The 16,022-nt window shown below is 34.6% G+C and overlaps 1 protein-coding gene across 8 annotated transcripts in view; it reads right to left on the bottom strand.

The window, feature by feature from the left end:
• The window catches only part of LOC105233252 (leucine-rich repeat serine/threonine-protein kinase 1), a 54,645-nt gene that overhangs the window by 533 nt on the left and 38,090 nt on the right, over positions 1-16,022 (bottom strand). For all 8 annotated transcript variants that reach the window (XM_011215277.4, XM_019992832.3, XM_011215280.4 and 5 more), the window contains 10 exons: positions 15,853-15,976; positions 15,554-15,793; positions 13,083-13,757; positions 7,095-7,505; positions 6,087-6,457; positions 1,582-1,738; positions 1,205-1,523; positions 870-1,146; positions 563-805; positions 66-498 (listed from right to left, as the gene is read on the bottom strand). In XM_011215277.4, coding sequence (XP_011213579.2) covers positions 66-498; positions 563-805; positions 870-1,146; positions 1,205-1,523; positions 1,582-1,738; positions 6,087-6,457; positions 7,095-7,505; positions 13,083-13,757; positions 15,554-15,793; positions 15,853-15,976 — 3,250 coding nt within the window. The remainder of the gene's footprint in view (positions 1-65; positions 499-562; positions 806-869; positions 1,147-1,204; positions 1,524-1,581; positions 1,739-6,086; positions 6,458-7,094; positions 7,506-13,082; positions 13,758-15,553; positions 15,794-15,852; positions 15,977-16,022) is intronic.

The following is a 16,022-nucleotide window of genomic DNA, read 5'->3' as shown; positions in this document are numbered from 1 at the left end:
GAAATCTTAAGTTATTTATGAAAACTAACTTCACAATTAATTAATTGATTGTTAATTTAAACTACCTCGTTTTCATATGGACGAAAAACGGTAATCGGCCTCAGCGTATTCAATTCGGTGATTATCAGACAACCCCACGTTGTACCAATATACAATTCATTACTATGGGAAGCCAATGCTGATATCTGACATTTAACCAAACTTAAATGCTCATCGATCGCTATGCTCTTCAAAGATTCCGAGCAAGGCAAGAGTTTAGAGCAATCTAGTTTATTTTCGATTCGTTTATTATATACATTCCATTGGTACACAATAAAACCCGGATAAAGACAAGAAAATACAAAGTCATCTGTTGCGAACATACGTGCGACTTTTACATCTTCAATAATATTAGGTTCATCGCTGTGGCATAATGACTGATGCCCACAAACTCCGCTCTTGTTCAGCGGGAATACATTAATTTTACCGGCCATTTCACCACACCAAAGTTCATATTCACTGAAAATTAAGACAATATCAATTAGTGTCATCTAGGTATGCTTGCATTTCGATAATATCTTACTTATCAATAATCACGGAACATGCACTATGTAATATAAGACCGGAACAAATTTCAGTAAGTACGAATGTACCTTCAGCAAATGCACAATTTGTTGGTATTTTCGTAGAGTCTACTAAAAAAACGCGACCATTGTGTAAACCAATAGCGACGCGTTCAATGTTACGAAGATATACTAGACTTATAACTGGAGACTTAATAACTGGATCCAACATGTAAGTAAAAGTGTGCGCATAGCTTTTGATACTAGAAAAAAAAAAACAAATTTATTTTGTAGGTGGATGTGAGTCTAATATCATGTAAAACATACCTGTAAGAATGTATATTTCCTATCGTATCACCGATCCAAACACAATCTTCAATAATACAACAACAAATCATATTAATTTTATGCTGACGTGAATTGGAACGTGAACGACTACTCTTTGAGCTATTGCTTAAATCTGAACGAGGGGAATTATCCATTTGAATACGATCCACGCAAATTATGGTACTCCCCTGTAAAAAATTACCAGATGGTAAAACATCTACAATGTCGATGCGTGAATTGTAGGAAGGAAGCCAAATCTCAAAACCTGTTGTTCCATCTGTGTCAAAGCGAAATATTCTAAATATGATTATGAATAAATTTAAAGAATTACAAACCCTCATTTGTTGCAAAGACATTAAAAATACCGCAAACCACCTTTTCGTTGTGAGGTAGGGATATTGTATCCAACAAGTGTATACACTCAGGAGCACTAAGTATTGATACAATTTGACTAGCTGATGGACGTTTTTTTGGCAATTCATCCCAACAAAGAACCATAAGATCAAGACAATACGTGGGAAATTGCGTTTCCCGCTGAGTAAGAGGTGGACGACTACCTTCCAGTATGCATTCCTTTATAGACTCGTAGCCTTCAAAAGGTTGACGCAAGCTAATAATCTCGTAAATAAACATTCCAAATGAAAAGCAGTCGACCTGCAGAAAAATTTAATAATTTAACTGTTTTCATAATATGATTGTAATCAAACTCCACCTTTTCAGTATACTCCTCTTCACCATTGTAACGTATAATTTCAGGTGCCATAAAACCCTCAGTACCTCCGAAGCCCTTCGATCCATTTGGCGCTGTTTGACGGCTAATACCATAGTCAGCAATCTTTATGTGAACAGTATTCCGCGGTGTGTCTTCACTGTTAATAGTATTTATCAAAAAAAAAAAAAATGTTATCTGTGATTTTAATCATTCAGTTAGTATGATAACTATATGATATAGTACACATATATTTCTTCAGATATTGTAGCGTCGCTTTAGAAAATAATCTATGCCAAAGATCGAGAAGATATCTTTAAAAAACAAAAACGCTTTATAAACATTTTTTTTCTAAACGACCAATATGTCGAGAATTTTGTGTACAAATAGTCAATCGTAGTCGAACTAACGGAGTTACAGCGTTTTAAATGACCGGCCGTGATACCTGACTTTTGAAGTATAAAAAACTTCAAATCATTTTCCCGAAAACGTTATTTTTGAAGTTTGTAAACATCAGAACTCAAAATCTGCTGAACCGATCCTTTTGAAAATTTGAACATTATGGAGTATGATGGAGTTTTTTTCCATTTTATTTATTTTTTATTAGGTCTACAACTTTGCTTCCGCCGTTTTCCAATAGATGTCTCTAGGGACAAGCACTGGTCGATTAAATCATTTTATATCGATCTTGGACATTTGTGTCAACATTAATCCAACAGAATATTTGTAGAGATCTGTTTGCATCCCAAATTTATTCTCAACTGAAAATGTCACTTTTTGAGCCGAATTCTCGACATTTGCGGGAAATTTTGCTTTTCTTTTTTAGTTCTAAGAAAATTGCGGCTGAAGACCCGTCCACGCTTTACTGAGGCTGACACATACATGGATAATACTATTACTCTACTACTACCAATCTATATGATTTCTATTAGGTAGTAAAAAAATATAGAATTTTTGTAAAGCAACTTGTAGTAGTTTACAAAAAAATGGATCATAAAGCATTTCGTGTATTAATTAAGCATTGCTTTTTGAGGAAATAAGGGAAAACACTTTTGGACCCTTTTTGTAGACCTAATGTTAACAAATTAACGCGATTTTTTGAGCTATAATCGCGCTTTTTACTTCCAAGTGCTGCAAAAAATAGAAAAAAAACTCTTTCTGATTACCTCGAGAAATACATCACCTTTAAAACGCATATCAATTTTTTTGTTTCAGATGATCCGGTAACGAGTTATAATGTTCCACTTTTTTTCAAGGCGCTTCTGGAGATTCACCGTCACAGGCTTATTTATTAATATTTTTAATTGAAAATTTTTCAAAAATGGTTCCAAAAATTTAATTATTTTTATACTCTTGCAACATGAGACAGAGTATAATAATTCTGTTCACCATAGATATGAGGTTATACATATATAAATTAGCAGAATGACGAGAGGAGCTGAAATCCAGGTGACTGTTTGTGGCTTGCAGGCCATCGATCAAGCACCGTATTCACCAGACTTGACTCCGTATGATTATTCTCGTTACCCAAACTGGAATTGCCGGTCCGTGGAACCCGTTTATTCCATCGATGATATAAAACGAAATTCACTGAAGGAGGTGAAAACCATCCCAAAAAGTGCTTATGAAAAGGGTTTCGAGGACTGGAAAAGTCGTTGCCATAAGTGTATTACATCTGCTGGGGATTATTTTGAAGGCGACAAATAAAAATTGGTGAATAATTAAGTTCGGGTGTAACCGAAGATTTTATACTCTTGCAACTTGCTGGAATCAAAGCCATGGAGATACCTTACTAAATCATGTTCCCTGAGTTTCATTAAAATACCTTACAAACAATCACCAATCACATGGAGTAAAGCCAGACGGATTTTCGAAAATCCTCATATACAAGGTGCGTTCCAAAGTAAACAGAACAAATGTTTTTTTGGGCAAAATCAATTTATTTTATTCAAAATACTCAGCTTTTTCTGCTTCAATACAGCTTTTTGCACGATCCAAAGGCATGTCGTATGTTTGCCGGTGCAAGCCGTTTGAATGGCCTTTACGTCTGCATAACGCTTTCCTTTTATGGGCAAATGCATTTTTTTGAAAAGGAAGAAATCGCACAGTGCCATATCAGGTGAATGCGGGGAGTGGTTAATGGTTAAAATATGATTTTTGGTGACATAATCGTCCTTCGGATGTTGGATTCTGAGCAATTTTTGGTCGTCAGTCAATTTGTGCGAAACAAACCGTTCACACACCTTTCGTAAGCCCAAATGTTCGGTCAAAATGCTATAAATCGATGTTTTGGAGATGTTCAATCCCATTTCCATGAATTTCAAAGATGATTTCCGCTAATCTTTGATGAATTACCGCACAGTTTCGATGGAATTTCCGGTGATCACGGATTTTGATTGGCCCACATGTTGACCATCATTTATGTCCTCACGACCACTTTAAAAACGTTGAAACCACTCGTGCACTCTGCTACGGGATAACGTCACAACGTGTTTCATCAATTGAAACGTTTCGGTAAAAGTTTTACCAATTTTAAAACAAAATTTAATGTTGGCTCTTTGTTCAAAGCTTATTTTCGCACCGATAACACAAACATACTGACACTTAAAACGAAATAACTTCACTTCCAATCGCTGAAATGTCATGAAATTCTCTCTGGACAATTCATAATATATATATATATTATATATTCATATAGATGGCACCAGCAGGGGGATCTAGATTCATAAAGTTCAGTTTACTTTGGAACCCACCTATGTATATGTATGTTATATAGGGGGTAAGTTAAGTTTTCGCCACATTTTATTTACTTTATTATGATAGCTACTTATTGGCCGATAAAATCACCCGAAAGTTCGAAAATGTGTATATTAGGTATATTGGGGCTCAGGGAAGTATTGAACCGATTCAATCCATTTTTAATGCACATTGATACTTTTGCCAGGAAACGATTCTCTCTGAATTTCGATTATATGACCCATTCATTGACCGATATTTTCGGTCAAAAGCCAACAATAGATAATGGAATCTACATTGACGGTATTTTTGAGCTCAAACAGTTTTGTTTCGGTGCCACGGCGTTCGTCCAATTTTCACACCGGCTCCCATAAAAATATCTCCGAGGTAAAATTTAATGTCTCCGGCGTACACACTGTCGATAGGAGGGATTATAGTATTTCAGCTGAGTAAATTTGCTTGTTGTAGCTTTAGTAGTTTAGGAGATATGTACATTAAACTCATTACAAGTCGGCCTGCTTGCACGGACGGAAGGGCAGACAAACAGTCACCCGGATTTCAACTTTTCTCATCATCCTGACTATTTATATGCGTATGTATACATACATAGGAAATACCTACAACCGTTAGGTGAACAAAACTATTATTCTCTATAGCAACAGGTTGCACGAGTATAAAAATGTTTGGTTGCGCCCGTCCTTGTTGAATTCTTTCTGAAAGCAATCGGTTTGAAATATTTTTTTAAGAGTGGTTTTTTGCCTGATGATGTTTAACTTTTTATAAGTCTATAATATAATATTTTTAGGCACAATGATTCCTTAATATCCCCTGCTACCAGCCGCGATGATTTAAATTAATAATTTTTGACCATTTTTCCATAGTAGCATCCATAAGCGTATCCGGTTTGCGTGATCCTGGCTTTCGAATCCTGCTTTTTACCACCGCATGGGGATTCGCCACAAATGATTTCATTATGTTAGATAGTTTTTACGAGAACTTTGCATTAGTTTAGCAATTTCGGTCACTTTTTGCCCTTTTACATAGATATTCCAAATTATTCGCTATACTATACTAAATTACTATGAACTACGTATATACACTATCGTGGTATGATTTCCGGACCCGATTTTATAATACTTCTTACGTTGAAATACCTTTAATAAAAATTAGTTATTTTTCAACAACACAATAAAAACTACGCGAGTACTAATTCTGCAAAGCTATCTGTGTTCACTCTATATCCGCATTGAGAACGGTGAACAAAAAACGAAATGTAACGAAATATTTGAGCAGTATATTACTTGCTCATTAAATGCATTTTAATTATTTTAGTATATGCACGAAATGCTTATGTGCCCATATATATGTATACATAATTTAAAGAGTCTCAGACGTTGAAAAAGATGAAAATTACTAACATTAATTTATTCATTTGCTTTTTCATTCATGTGCTTAGCAAATGGTAATCTAGGATAGATCGAGTAATTTCTGTCTACTCTATTATTCCTTGTGATTTCCAAATATAGATATCCATTTTTTATTTTCTTCTAATACTCTCCGTAAATTGTTTTCAGTGCAATTGACATAGTTACAAAAATTAAAAGCCATAATTTAAATTGTATTGTTATTCTTGTCATGGGCCAATGGACGGATGGACATGGTTATAGGAACATGGACATGATCAATAGGCAGAACGAACCTTTGCGGCTCTCTTGCCTAACAATGTCTCTAAACCAAGAGTTTATTTTTAATTCGTTTCTCTATCAGCTTACCTATGCGGATCTGGGAAATCCCAAACAAGCACATTTTCTGACTTTAAATCTCGATAAATTATGCGTCGTCTGTGCAAATATTCAATGGCACGTGCAGCTTGCAAAACCAATATCTGGAACGTGTGCGGTCCAACATGTGCACCTCTTCGTCGGTACTGCCGTAAAATTAAATCTAGACCACCCATTGGGGCAAGCTCTAACACCAAAGCCAAAGGCCTTATGCAAATACCCACCAAGGGAACAATATTTTGATGTTTTAAAGTAAGAAGCACAGCTAATTCTTGTCGTGCAGTACAGTAGGCCTTACAAGAATGTTGAAGGGGATCACGATCCCATTTTCCCAAAGCAATTTTGTATGCCATTAAAGCGCTCTGAAAACCAAAAAATTGATAATTATCAAAAAAAATTGTATTCGAATTACTTTGCAAAATGTACATATTGGGTTGTCAAAAAAGTCTTGCGGTATTTTTATTGAATTTTTTTTTTTTTATTGAAATTGAAATGAATTTTTGATGACTCATGCCCAGCTCTTGACCGATGCTGCGGCTGCTACTATGCCGGTCTCTTTCGACCAATTCAGCGATTTTATCGCAATTTTCGACAAAAGGCCTTCCGGAGCGTGGCGCATCTTCGACCACCTCTACACCAGAACGAAAATGTTGAAACCATTGTTGTGTGGTGGAAATGGAAACTGTATCGGGTCCAAAAACTGCAAATTTTATTGGCGGCTTGAGATGCATTTTTGCCTTTATTAGAGTAGTACTGTAAAATATACCGCATTTTCTCTTTATTTTGCTACATGTTTGCGACGTTATAACTCACGGACGACTTAAAAAAATGACAATCAATCAAACACGTGTTAGCGCGTGAAATGAGCTTTCCAAAAAGGTATCGCATGACCCGATGCGACGAATAAAACTAGAACTACAAGCTTTCAGCGCCAACTAGCGAAAATACTGCAAGACTTTTTTGACAACCCTATATTATATTTTAATAAAAAGAAATAACCTCTTTGGCCCTGGGTCCTGGTGGTACCGGCTGCAACATTTTCATTGCTACAGCTTTAAAGTTACGTGCAGCTTTTAATTTGCAAGTTGCTTTGAATACAAAACCGAATGCCCCGCGGCCTAGAAGAGTACCTTTAATAATATCATCCGAATTTATGCTGTATCGTTCAGGTATATCAGCAAATACTACATCGGGAGCCAACCAATTGATTTGCATATCCAAGTGAACGGGGCAAACGATCTTTGTCTCATTATATACGGAAAGAATACATTCCTCCACCATCCAACAATAACAGACACTTGTTCCTTCCTGTAGATTATAAATAGGATGCCCGTCAATAGATGTGTTCCGAGAGGAACATGTAGAATCTGGTCCCACGCCTGAATCGGCATCCGAATGGTAAAGAGAATCCTTAAAATGTTCAAGTTATATAGTGTATTACATTTCTCGAAACTCCGATAACACTGGTCAACACCGTTTTTGTCACACAAACTTTCTAATGATTTTAGTTTATGTTGCCGTACCCTCAACAATAGTTATAATAATTATGTTTCAATCGCGTCCAGTTTTTTTTGTGACAGCTACATATTCATTGAACCTCATATACGTGTATTTTTTAAATAACTTCTTTTATACGACTTATAAATATTGCATTCGACTAACAGTCGTAATGCAAACGTTTGTTACACATGTGTGTGAAGAATTAACTTTTAACCCTTTCTATCCGAACCGAGACGTATGTGCCTCGGTGTATTTTCAAAGATACATAGCATAGAATATAAGTTTTTAAAAAGGGTTAAATTGGTCCCATTTCGTAGCCTATACTATACACAACGGCATTTGTTTGCATTCGTGGTATTTTAAATAGTAAACATGTGTTCATTTGCTAAAATAGAGCAAAATGGTTGGACGTATATTGATTATGCGAAATATGTTTTATTCACTTTAACGGCTTTTCGGATCGGAAGGGTTAAATCTCAGCGTCGTAATCTTACGTCAGTAATTGAACAGTGCAATTTAGACTATTTTCGATTTCCTGTTAGGAATCACGATTAATACTGGGTTCCACATACATAAATGTTGTGTAACGTACATATGTTAGACTGCTAATAGGTTGGGCTAAACTAAAAACCAGACATAAACCATTTAGTATACCAAAGACTTTAACCGAACCAAACAAAACCATGTAAGTGGTTATTATTTTCGTTTGACTCAAACAAAAGCTACAACCAAGTCTAATTAAAGTGTCCAAACTTGTCTTCGGCCAACAGACCCTCTTACATAGTGCCGACTTCTCTGTGACAAAGCCTCCAAAAGATTATTAAATCTAAAAGATAAATTACCCAAACTCTGCGAGGCGAAAATTTAACAGGGAATATTTGTAAGTACATAAATATGGCAACTGATAAAGACATAAGAGCTTTGAAGGAAAACTGAATGATCAGGAAGAATACACCTGGAAATATTTGTGCTTTCTAAGAAAATATATGTTTTAATGTCACAAAAAAACCTGACGTGTCAATTTCATTCACATATTATTGTTTAGCGGGTTTCAAACTTTCATATGAGTTTTTATGTGGCAAAAAAGGTTAAAATTTTGTTGAGTAGTGTAATTACAAAAAAAAAAACATTAACTTCGGCTATGCCGAAGCTATAATACCCTTCACAGGTACATTTCTTTTAGCCTCTATGTGAACATATGTATGTATATATAACTAAATATGAAAACGTAACAGACCCATGATGTGCATTCAATTTAAAACCTTTGGTTACTTTGGCAACAATGCTTGATTTAGACCTACATATACAGTGGCGGACAAAAGTCTACATACACCCCCTGTTTTCTTCGATGTGAGAGTACAAAAAGTTTTTAGAAAAATGTATTTATACAGTTTTATTCTAATATTTATTATAATAGCAATTAACTAAAAAATCCATTATTTAACATACACAACAAACAAATTATGGAAGAAAAACTCAAAAATTGCTTTGACAAAAGTCTACATACAGTTCAAATCTCATACTTTGTACATTGTTATATTAACAGTAAGGTAACGTTAGCCTTTTTCTTTTATTTCAATATGTTTATTGTTTGATATTTATTGAATTTAGTTGTGGTTTAAACACTTCAATAGCTATAATGGCTCCGTGAAATGAAATATCAATTGATGTAAGAAATTTGGTGATAAAAGAAAGAAAAGAAAAAAAATCATTTGGTGAAATTTCTAAAATTTTAAACTTGAGTCGAGCAACAGTACAGACAATTCTAAAAAACTTTAAAAATAATGGTTCCAACGAAAATAAACCGCGCAGTGGACCACCAAAAAAACAATCTCGTAGATACGTCAGCCTGATTCTCAACGAAGTAGATCAAAATCCAAAAGTAAATGCTGCAAATATAGCCGAACGCATAGCGAGTACGTCACAAATGAGTATCCAACCAAGAGCAATAAAAAAAAAACTCTAAACGATAACGGATTCCACAGTAGAACACCACGGAAGAAACCTTTTATTTCTGAAAAAATCGGAAAATTCGTTTAAAGTTCGCCAAAAAACACAAAGAAAAGGAAATGGATTTTTGGAAAAAAGTTTCATTTACAGATGATTCTAAATTCACTCTTTTTGGTAGTGATGAAAGTGCTAAAATTTGATGGAAAACTAACGCCACGCTTGAACCGAAGAACGTAGTATCAATTGTGAAGCTCGGTGGCGGCAGCGTAATGGTTTGGGCAGTTGTTGCGGCCTCTGAAGTTAGAAATTCGGACTTTATTGAAGGTGAAATGGACGGTTATAAGTATAAGTCTCTGTTGGAACATAATTTGAAGCCTTTGGTGGATAATTTAGGGCTCGGTTCCGGTTGGATATTTCAACAAGATAACGATCCGATGCATGCGGCGCAAATTGTCAAGGATTGGTTGCTTTATTATACTCCAAGTCAATTAAATACACCACCTCAAAGTCCAAATATGAATATTATTGAACATGTCTGGGAGGATTTTGGAGCGTAGAATTAGAAAGAACCAAATTTCTAGCTCTGCTCTACTCTAAGAGCGCATATTGGGACCTTGGAACAGTATTACATCTGCAGCGTTGACAAATTTTGCAGAATCAATGCCACGGCGTCTTCAAGCAGTTACAGATGCCAATGGGGACCCACCTAAATACTAAAACGTCTTAATAACTAGCATTTTGTAAAGTTTTTCGCACTGAACTAAGATATTTTTGTACTGTATGTAGACTTTTGTCAACACAATATTTGAGTTTTTATTCCATAAATTTGTAGTTTTATATTAATTAACGGATTTTTTAAGTTTGTTGTTATTAGAAAGAAGATTAGAATAAAACTGTATCAACACATTTTTCTAAAAAGTTTTTGTACTCTCACATCGAAGAAAACAGGGGGTGTGTAGACTTTTGTCCGCCACTGTATGTCGAATTAAGGTTACTAAATGTTATAAGAAAAAATTGTTTATGAAAATCTTAATTTTGATTTTGCTCGGTCAGTTTGAAAGGCAGCTAGTTATATGCTATTGTGTGTCGCTTTGTCAAATCTGTTGAATATACCTTTTTTTTGGTTAAAAGACAATTTAAATTTGCTGCACTTAACTTCATGCAACTTATTTTATTAGCTATATGTTTTCGCCACCTGAACCTTCGATCCATGTGAATCCCCATATAAGTTACTTCATTCACTTGGGGTACTAGGACATTGTTCATTTTAAGATCCTGATTTTGTTGGTAATTCTATTTACTTGCTCTACAGAGCCATGTTTAGCACGAAACCGAATTGGTGCGTTAGTATTATATTATTTTTGTTTTTTGTGGAGGAAAATAGTCATCTTTGAAAGTAACAATTATTGGTCTGTAGGAAGATGGTTGTGTTAAGTCTTTTCCATTTTTATCTATTACATCATGATGATCTGCGACGCTTTCCACTAAATTGGATAGTCTCCGAAACCAAGAATTACATTGAAGAGCAAGGAGAGCACCGTTGTAGCAACATTTGGTAACTCAATTAGCATTTTTGAAGTAATTTTATCGTGTCCTGATGCCTTTTCGGGTTTAGCTCTTTTATGATTCTAATAACTTCAGAAACAGTAATAGACAGAAGCCACTCGTTAGCGGTAGTGGGCAAAGTTGGCACTTTGGGCAATTAGGTTGAAATACCTTTTCCAGGTGATTTGAAAAGCAATTTGCCTTTTCCTCATCACAACGTGCCCAATTACCATTCAACTGTCCCAGAGGCATGTTGGAATCTACTGGTGGCTTTAAAGACTTTTGAGCTTTCCAAAGGGAGTTTTGCTTGCTAGAATTTGGACACAGTTTCTTTATATAATTATCAGTGTTGTGTTCTTCCTCGCGTTTAAGAGCTTTTTTTAACTTACAGCAGATTTCAATTGAAGCAGAGTTGAAGGGGAGCAACTTAACTGCCATTCACGTCTAGCTCGCCTTTTCTTGTTTACAAGTTTTTTTTATTTCATTATTGATGATCTTTCTAACCAACTGGTTTATTATGTCTTTTTGGTGTTGCCAATACAGCTGCATTAGTTATTACGTCATTAAATTTTCTTATTCTCAATCAATATTGTTGTGACTGCTGATATATTTTTTATACTTCGAACAGTTAGTTTTATGAGATGTTTTGGCTCAAATATCATGGGATGTTCGTATAACTTTATTAGTACAGGATAAGTCTGTACATGTATCAGCTGTCATAAGCGATCTATCCTCCGCCCCAGTACGTGTGTTTTGCATTACACCTCTTTTGACCTATCGCTCCAAAAAAGTAGCCGTAAGGTTTAAGTCACAATGCCGATTTTTTAGGGATATTGTTGTAGCTTGTAACACTGCTGTAGCATGAGATTCTAGAGCATAGTGATTTAATCGATTTCTAACCAACATGCGCTTTTCCATCCGGACGATTTGTACATAGACTCTAAATCCCAATATATTGAAATTACTTTAATATTTGTTAGATGAGTTTCAGATATAAGCATTACATCTTTATTTTTTTTTTAGACAGAAATCTAATAATCTAAGTTTATGTTGGTTAACACCATTCCATATACAGATATTTAGTACGCTCATTTCTTACTTAATAAATTTTGCAGCATTTGATTTTGTGATTTTATCAAATCATGGATCATGTTTTGCATGGTAGACATAAATTGTGTCATACACTATGTAAGATTTAAAATCATACTTTCAGTACCTCCATTTGGAGGATTTTGCGGCAGTTGCATTTGTACAGTGTTGCCTTACTAAATTTGCATAGCTTCCTTGCATAGTGTTATTCTTAAAAGTAATAGGATTTGAACTTTTATCTGAGATTGCTATAATTTCATTACGGGGTGTTTGGTTGGTTATGACATGCTTGAATTCCGACAGACAATTTCGTTTTTAAGTTTTCTTATACAGGGCAACCCCTGTAGTTTGCAGTGTGATTTCCCCCACAATTACTACATTTTTTATTTAAATCCTCTTTTTTAAGAGAACATTTTGAAGTAGGATGTAGGTCACTACACCACACAGACACTGCGTAGGGTGCTATATGCTTTCGTATGTTCATACTCTTGGCAGTTTGTACATTGTACTGGACCATTTCTCTTATGTGGTTCCTCAACGGTGATTCTGCGATGGAGCAGATATTTTAAATTGTAAATCTGTTGTATTTAATTTTTCTTTAGTTGGGTAGAAATTGGCATCAATTCTATTTTGAACGTTGGTTGTGGGACTTTGTACCTGTTAAAGATATCTTGTCAAATAATTTATATAAATAAATAATTGATTCAACTCGCTACGCTTTCCAAAGCTCATTTGGCTTCGTATGGCTTCAGCCAAAATCAAATGGCAAACAAAGTATTTTTAAGATTAATACTCAAAATGATCACAGCAAGCAAGTTGACTTGCGGAGGCGCAAAATTAATATACTCTGTTCAGGAATTAAAAACATCAAATAAAGATCATATCAATTAGAAAAAAACTCACTTCTGATGCTCGTTCACACCGCTGCGTAGTATTAACATATGGTGAGAACAAATTCATTCTACTTTCATCAGAACTTTCATTCAATTTCAGAATACGTTGATTACAAAACTTATTTTTGTTGGCATTATAACTCTCTTCAGAAACAACACCACTCACACTGCAATTAACAGCATAATTGACTTGTCCACTGTTGTCACTCACTAGTTTTTGTAAGCATTTTGGACATAAAGCGAGGCGTGTGATTAGAAATCGTCCTTCTGATGTATGAACAAATCGTGTACCTAGCGCTGGATACCAATCTTCAAGTAATAAGTCTATATGATCTACAACAAGCGCCAATAATTTTGCAACCACTGACATATTTGGTTCAATTTGTGTAACTAATACTGTATCGTCAGATAATCTTTGCTTGTAAACATCAATATTAAATAGTGGAAAATATAACTCCAATATACTTGAAGACGATAAATTTACATCGCCCCACACACCATCTAATTTCAGTTTAAAACGATGTGTAGGATTTCGAAATAAATGTGTTGCAGCAGTGGCAGGAAATGGTACTTCCCATATTTTAAAAAGTAAAATTGTTCCTAAGTACAAAGAAACGCCAGTTTGCCATAAAGTCCATTTTGCATCTAGCTCCACTGAGGTGCGTAAATCGAATTCCAAGCTTTTCTAAATAAAAAAATAAATACGTATTAGTTTACTATTAGCTAATTTATATAATAATAGTAAACAAGTAAAAAAGGGCTACGCTCGGGTGCAACCGAACATTTTATACTAATGCAACTTGCAAGAATCAAATCGCGGGAAATATCGTCAAGTGCTGGTAAAACATTATATTAAAACTTCAATATTAATTATTCGAAAAAACCGTGAATTAATTACAATCATGTGATATCAACTTAACCGAAGAGACTAATTTTAATTTAGAGGATATTTTGAACTAGGTATATACCAATTTCAATTCAACGTTAAATCACATAATTTTTAAGAAAAAAACGTTCATTTAGTCGGATATCATTATATGTTTGTTTTTGGTGCAGAGAAAGGGACGGGACGATTGCATTAATTTGAACATTGTTCCGGGATACTCGAAAACGTATTTTTAGGGATTTTTTAATATACAACTCACACATTGATCAACTTATTCTTCATAAGGTTTATTAAAATACGAAAATCATTATGTGAAGTACATATATGGAAATAGGGACCCGATTTTATTTTTTTTTTTTACCAATACTACAAAGTACCCCACAAAAAATATCACCAATCATATCGAGTAAACTCAACCGTATGTTCGAAATTCCTGAAGTTTGTAATATAAAAGCTTGGCCAAGTTTTTAGCACGCAAATATGCTGTTATAAATGAATACGTTCTCTCATTTTCATTGAGATAACTCACATATTGACCGATATATGCAGCATAAAGTCACCCGGAAGTTCGAAAATCTCTGTATTAGGTAAATGGGAGCCGGATTCAACCCATAGAAAAGAATTATTATTACTGTTAGTAAAGAATAATCCCTGAATTTCAATTGTACATCTCATACATTTACCGATAATTGTGGTAAAAAGTCAATTATAGGTACTGGGGTTCAAATATTCGGCACCTAGGAGCTTAAACAGTTTTAGTTGGACTAGTTAGTCTAGAGTTGGCATACTTTGAGTCATTATTCGTGCAAAGTTTTATTCCGGTATATTAATTACTGCTTCATTTGTGCAGAGAAAGTGAAATAATCAAATGAAATTGAAAATTGTATTATATTGGAACTAGGCGTGTTTGTAGTCCCATTTCGCCCATTTTCGCATTGTTGGTCGGGCGATATGTGATTGCACCTAAGATTAGGAGGTGTCACGCCCATCGTCCAATTTTTACCCTGAATCCTACAGAGCCCTCTCATACCATTGCTGGTGTAAAATTTTATGTTTCTGTCATATGTAGTTATTAATTTATCACACTTTTGGTAGTTTTTAAGAGGGCCATTATATGGGGAGTGAACGGGGTTATCTTCCCATTTCATACATTAATACAGTGTCGATAAGAATTTGTACTGGCTATGGTTTTGTAGCTTAATTAGTTTATGAGATATGTACATAAAACGAATTAGAGGACCGGGCCACGACCGTTTTTTTTTTTCAAAATATTTAGCCCACGCTGTGCCTAATTACTGTTAAATATCTTAATTTAGTGCTAACCTCACCAAGTTTCATTACGATATCTAAATTTTTATTCAAGTTACAACTTGCACAGCCAGACGGACTGTTGGACATACAGACAGACATGCGGATTTTAACTAGTCTCGTCATCGTGAGCATAAATATAAGTATATAATAATTTAGCAACCACTGATATATATCCATATGTAGCAACATCCAACAACAATCCTTAGCAACATAAATCATACTCCTCTCAAGGATATACAAATATAATGTGTACAAATTTTTGAAAAAAATGTTAATGGACTTACGTCATTTTCAGGCAAATACATGGATTTTATAGCCTCCGTAATTTGCTCGTCGGCCAACAATCTGGTTAGAATGCGAGACCAAAATCCTGAAGGAAAATATGTCATTAAAAGAATGCGTCGTAGTCCCACATCGCAACCAAAGAGATTATTCGATGAGTGTAACTTGAATGTTAGACTATTCACATTTATTTTATTTGAACATCCTTTATTCAAGTTCCGAGTACGCGATCGTTGGAAAACCTTAATATATTCAGAATTAGTTTAAGTATTTATTCCTTTTATTTGATTTCCTTTTTTACTTTAACAGTGGTACCCTCATTAGCTGTACATTCTTCATGATGAGGTAACAGTGATGGTATCAATAATGTGCGTGAATCCCACGTTAATGCAACTTCAAATTTATTCAACAGACTTACGATATAACTAGAAATTTAATAAAAAAATTAAGTGAATAATTTTTGTTTATTAG

This window comes from Bactrocera dorsalis, chromosome 2, assembly GCF_023373825.1.
Source record: "Bactrocera dorsalis isolate Fly_Bdor chromosome 2, ASM2337382v1, whole genome shotgun sequence".
Classification (NCBI taxonomy): Eukaryota; Metazoa; Arthropoda; class Insecta; order Diptera; family Tephritidae; genus Bactrocera; species Bactrocera dorsalis.
The sequence above is the reverse complement of the archived record's forward strand: the minus strand, read 5'-3'. Positions and strand labels throughout refer to the sequence as shown.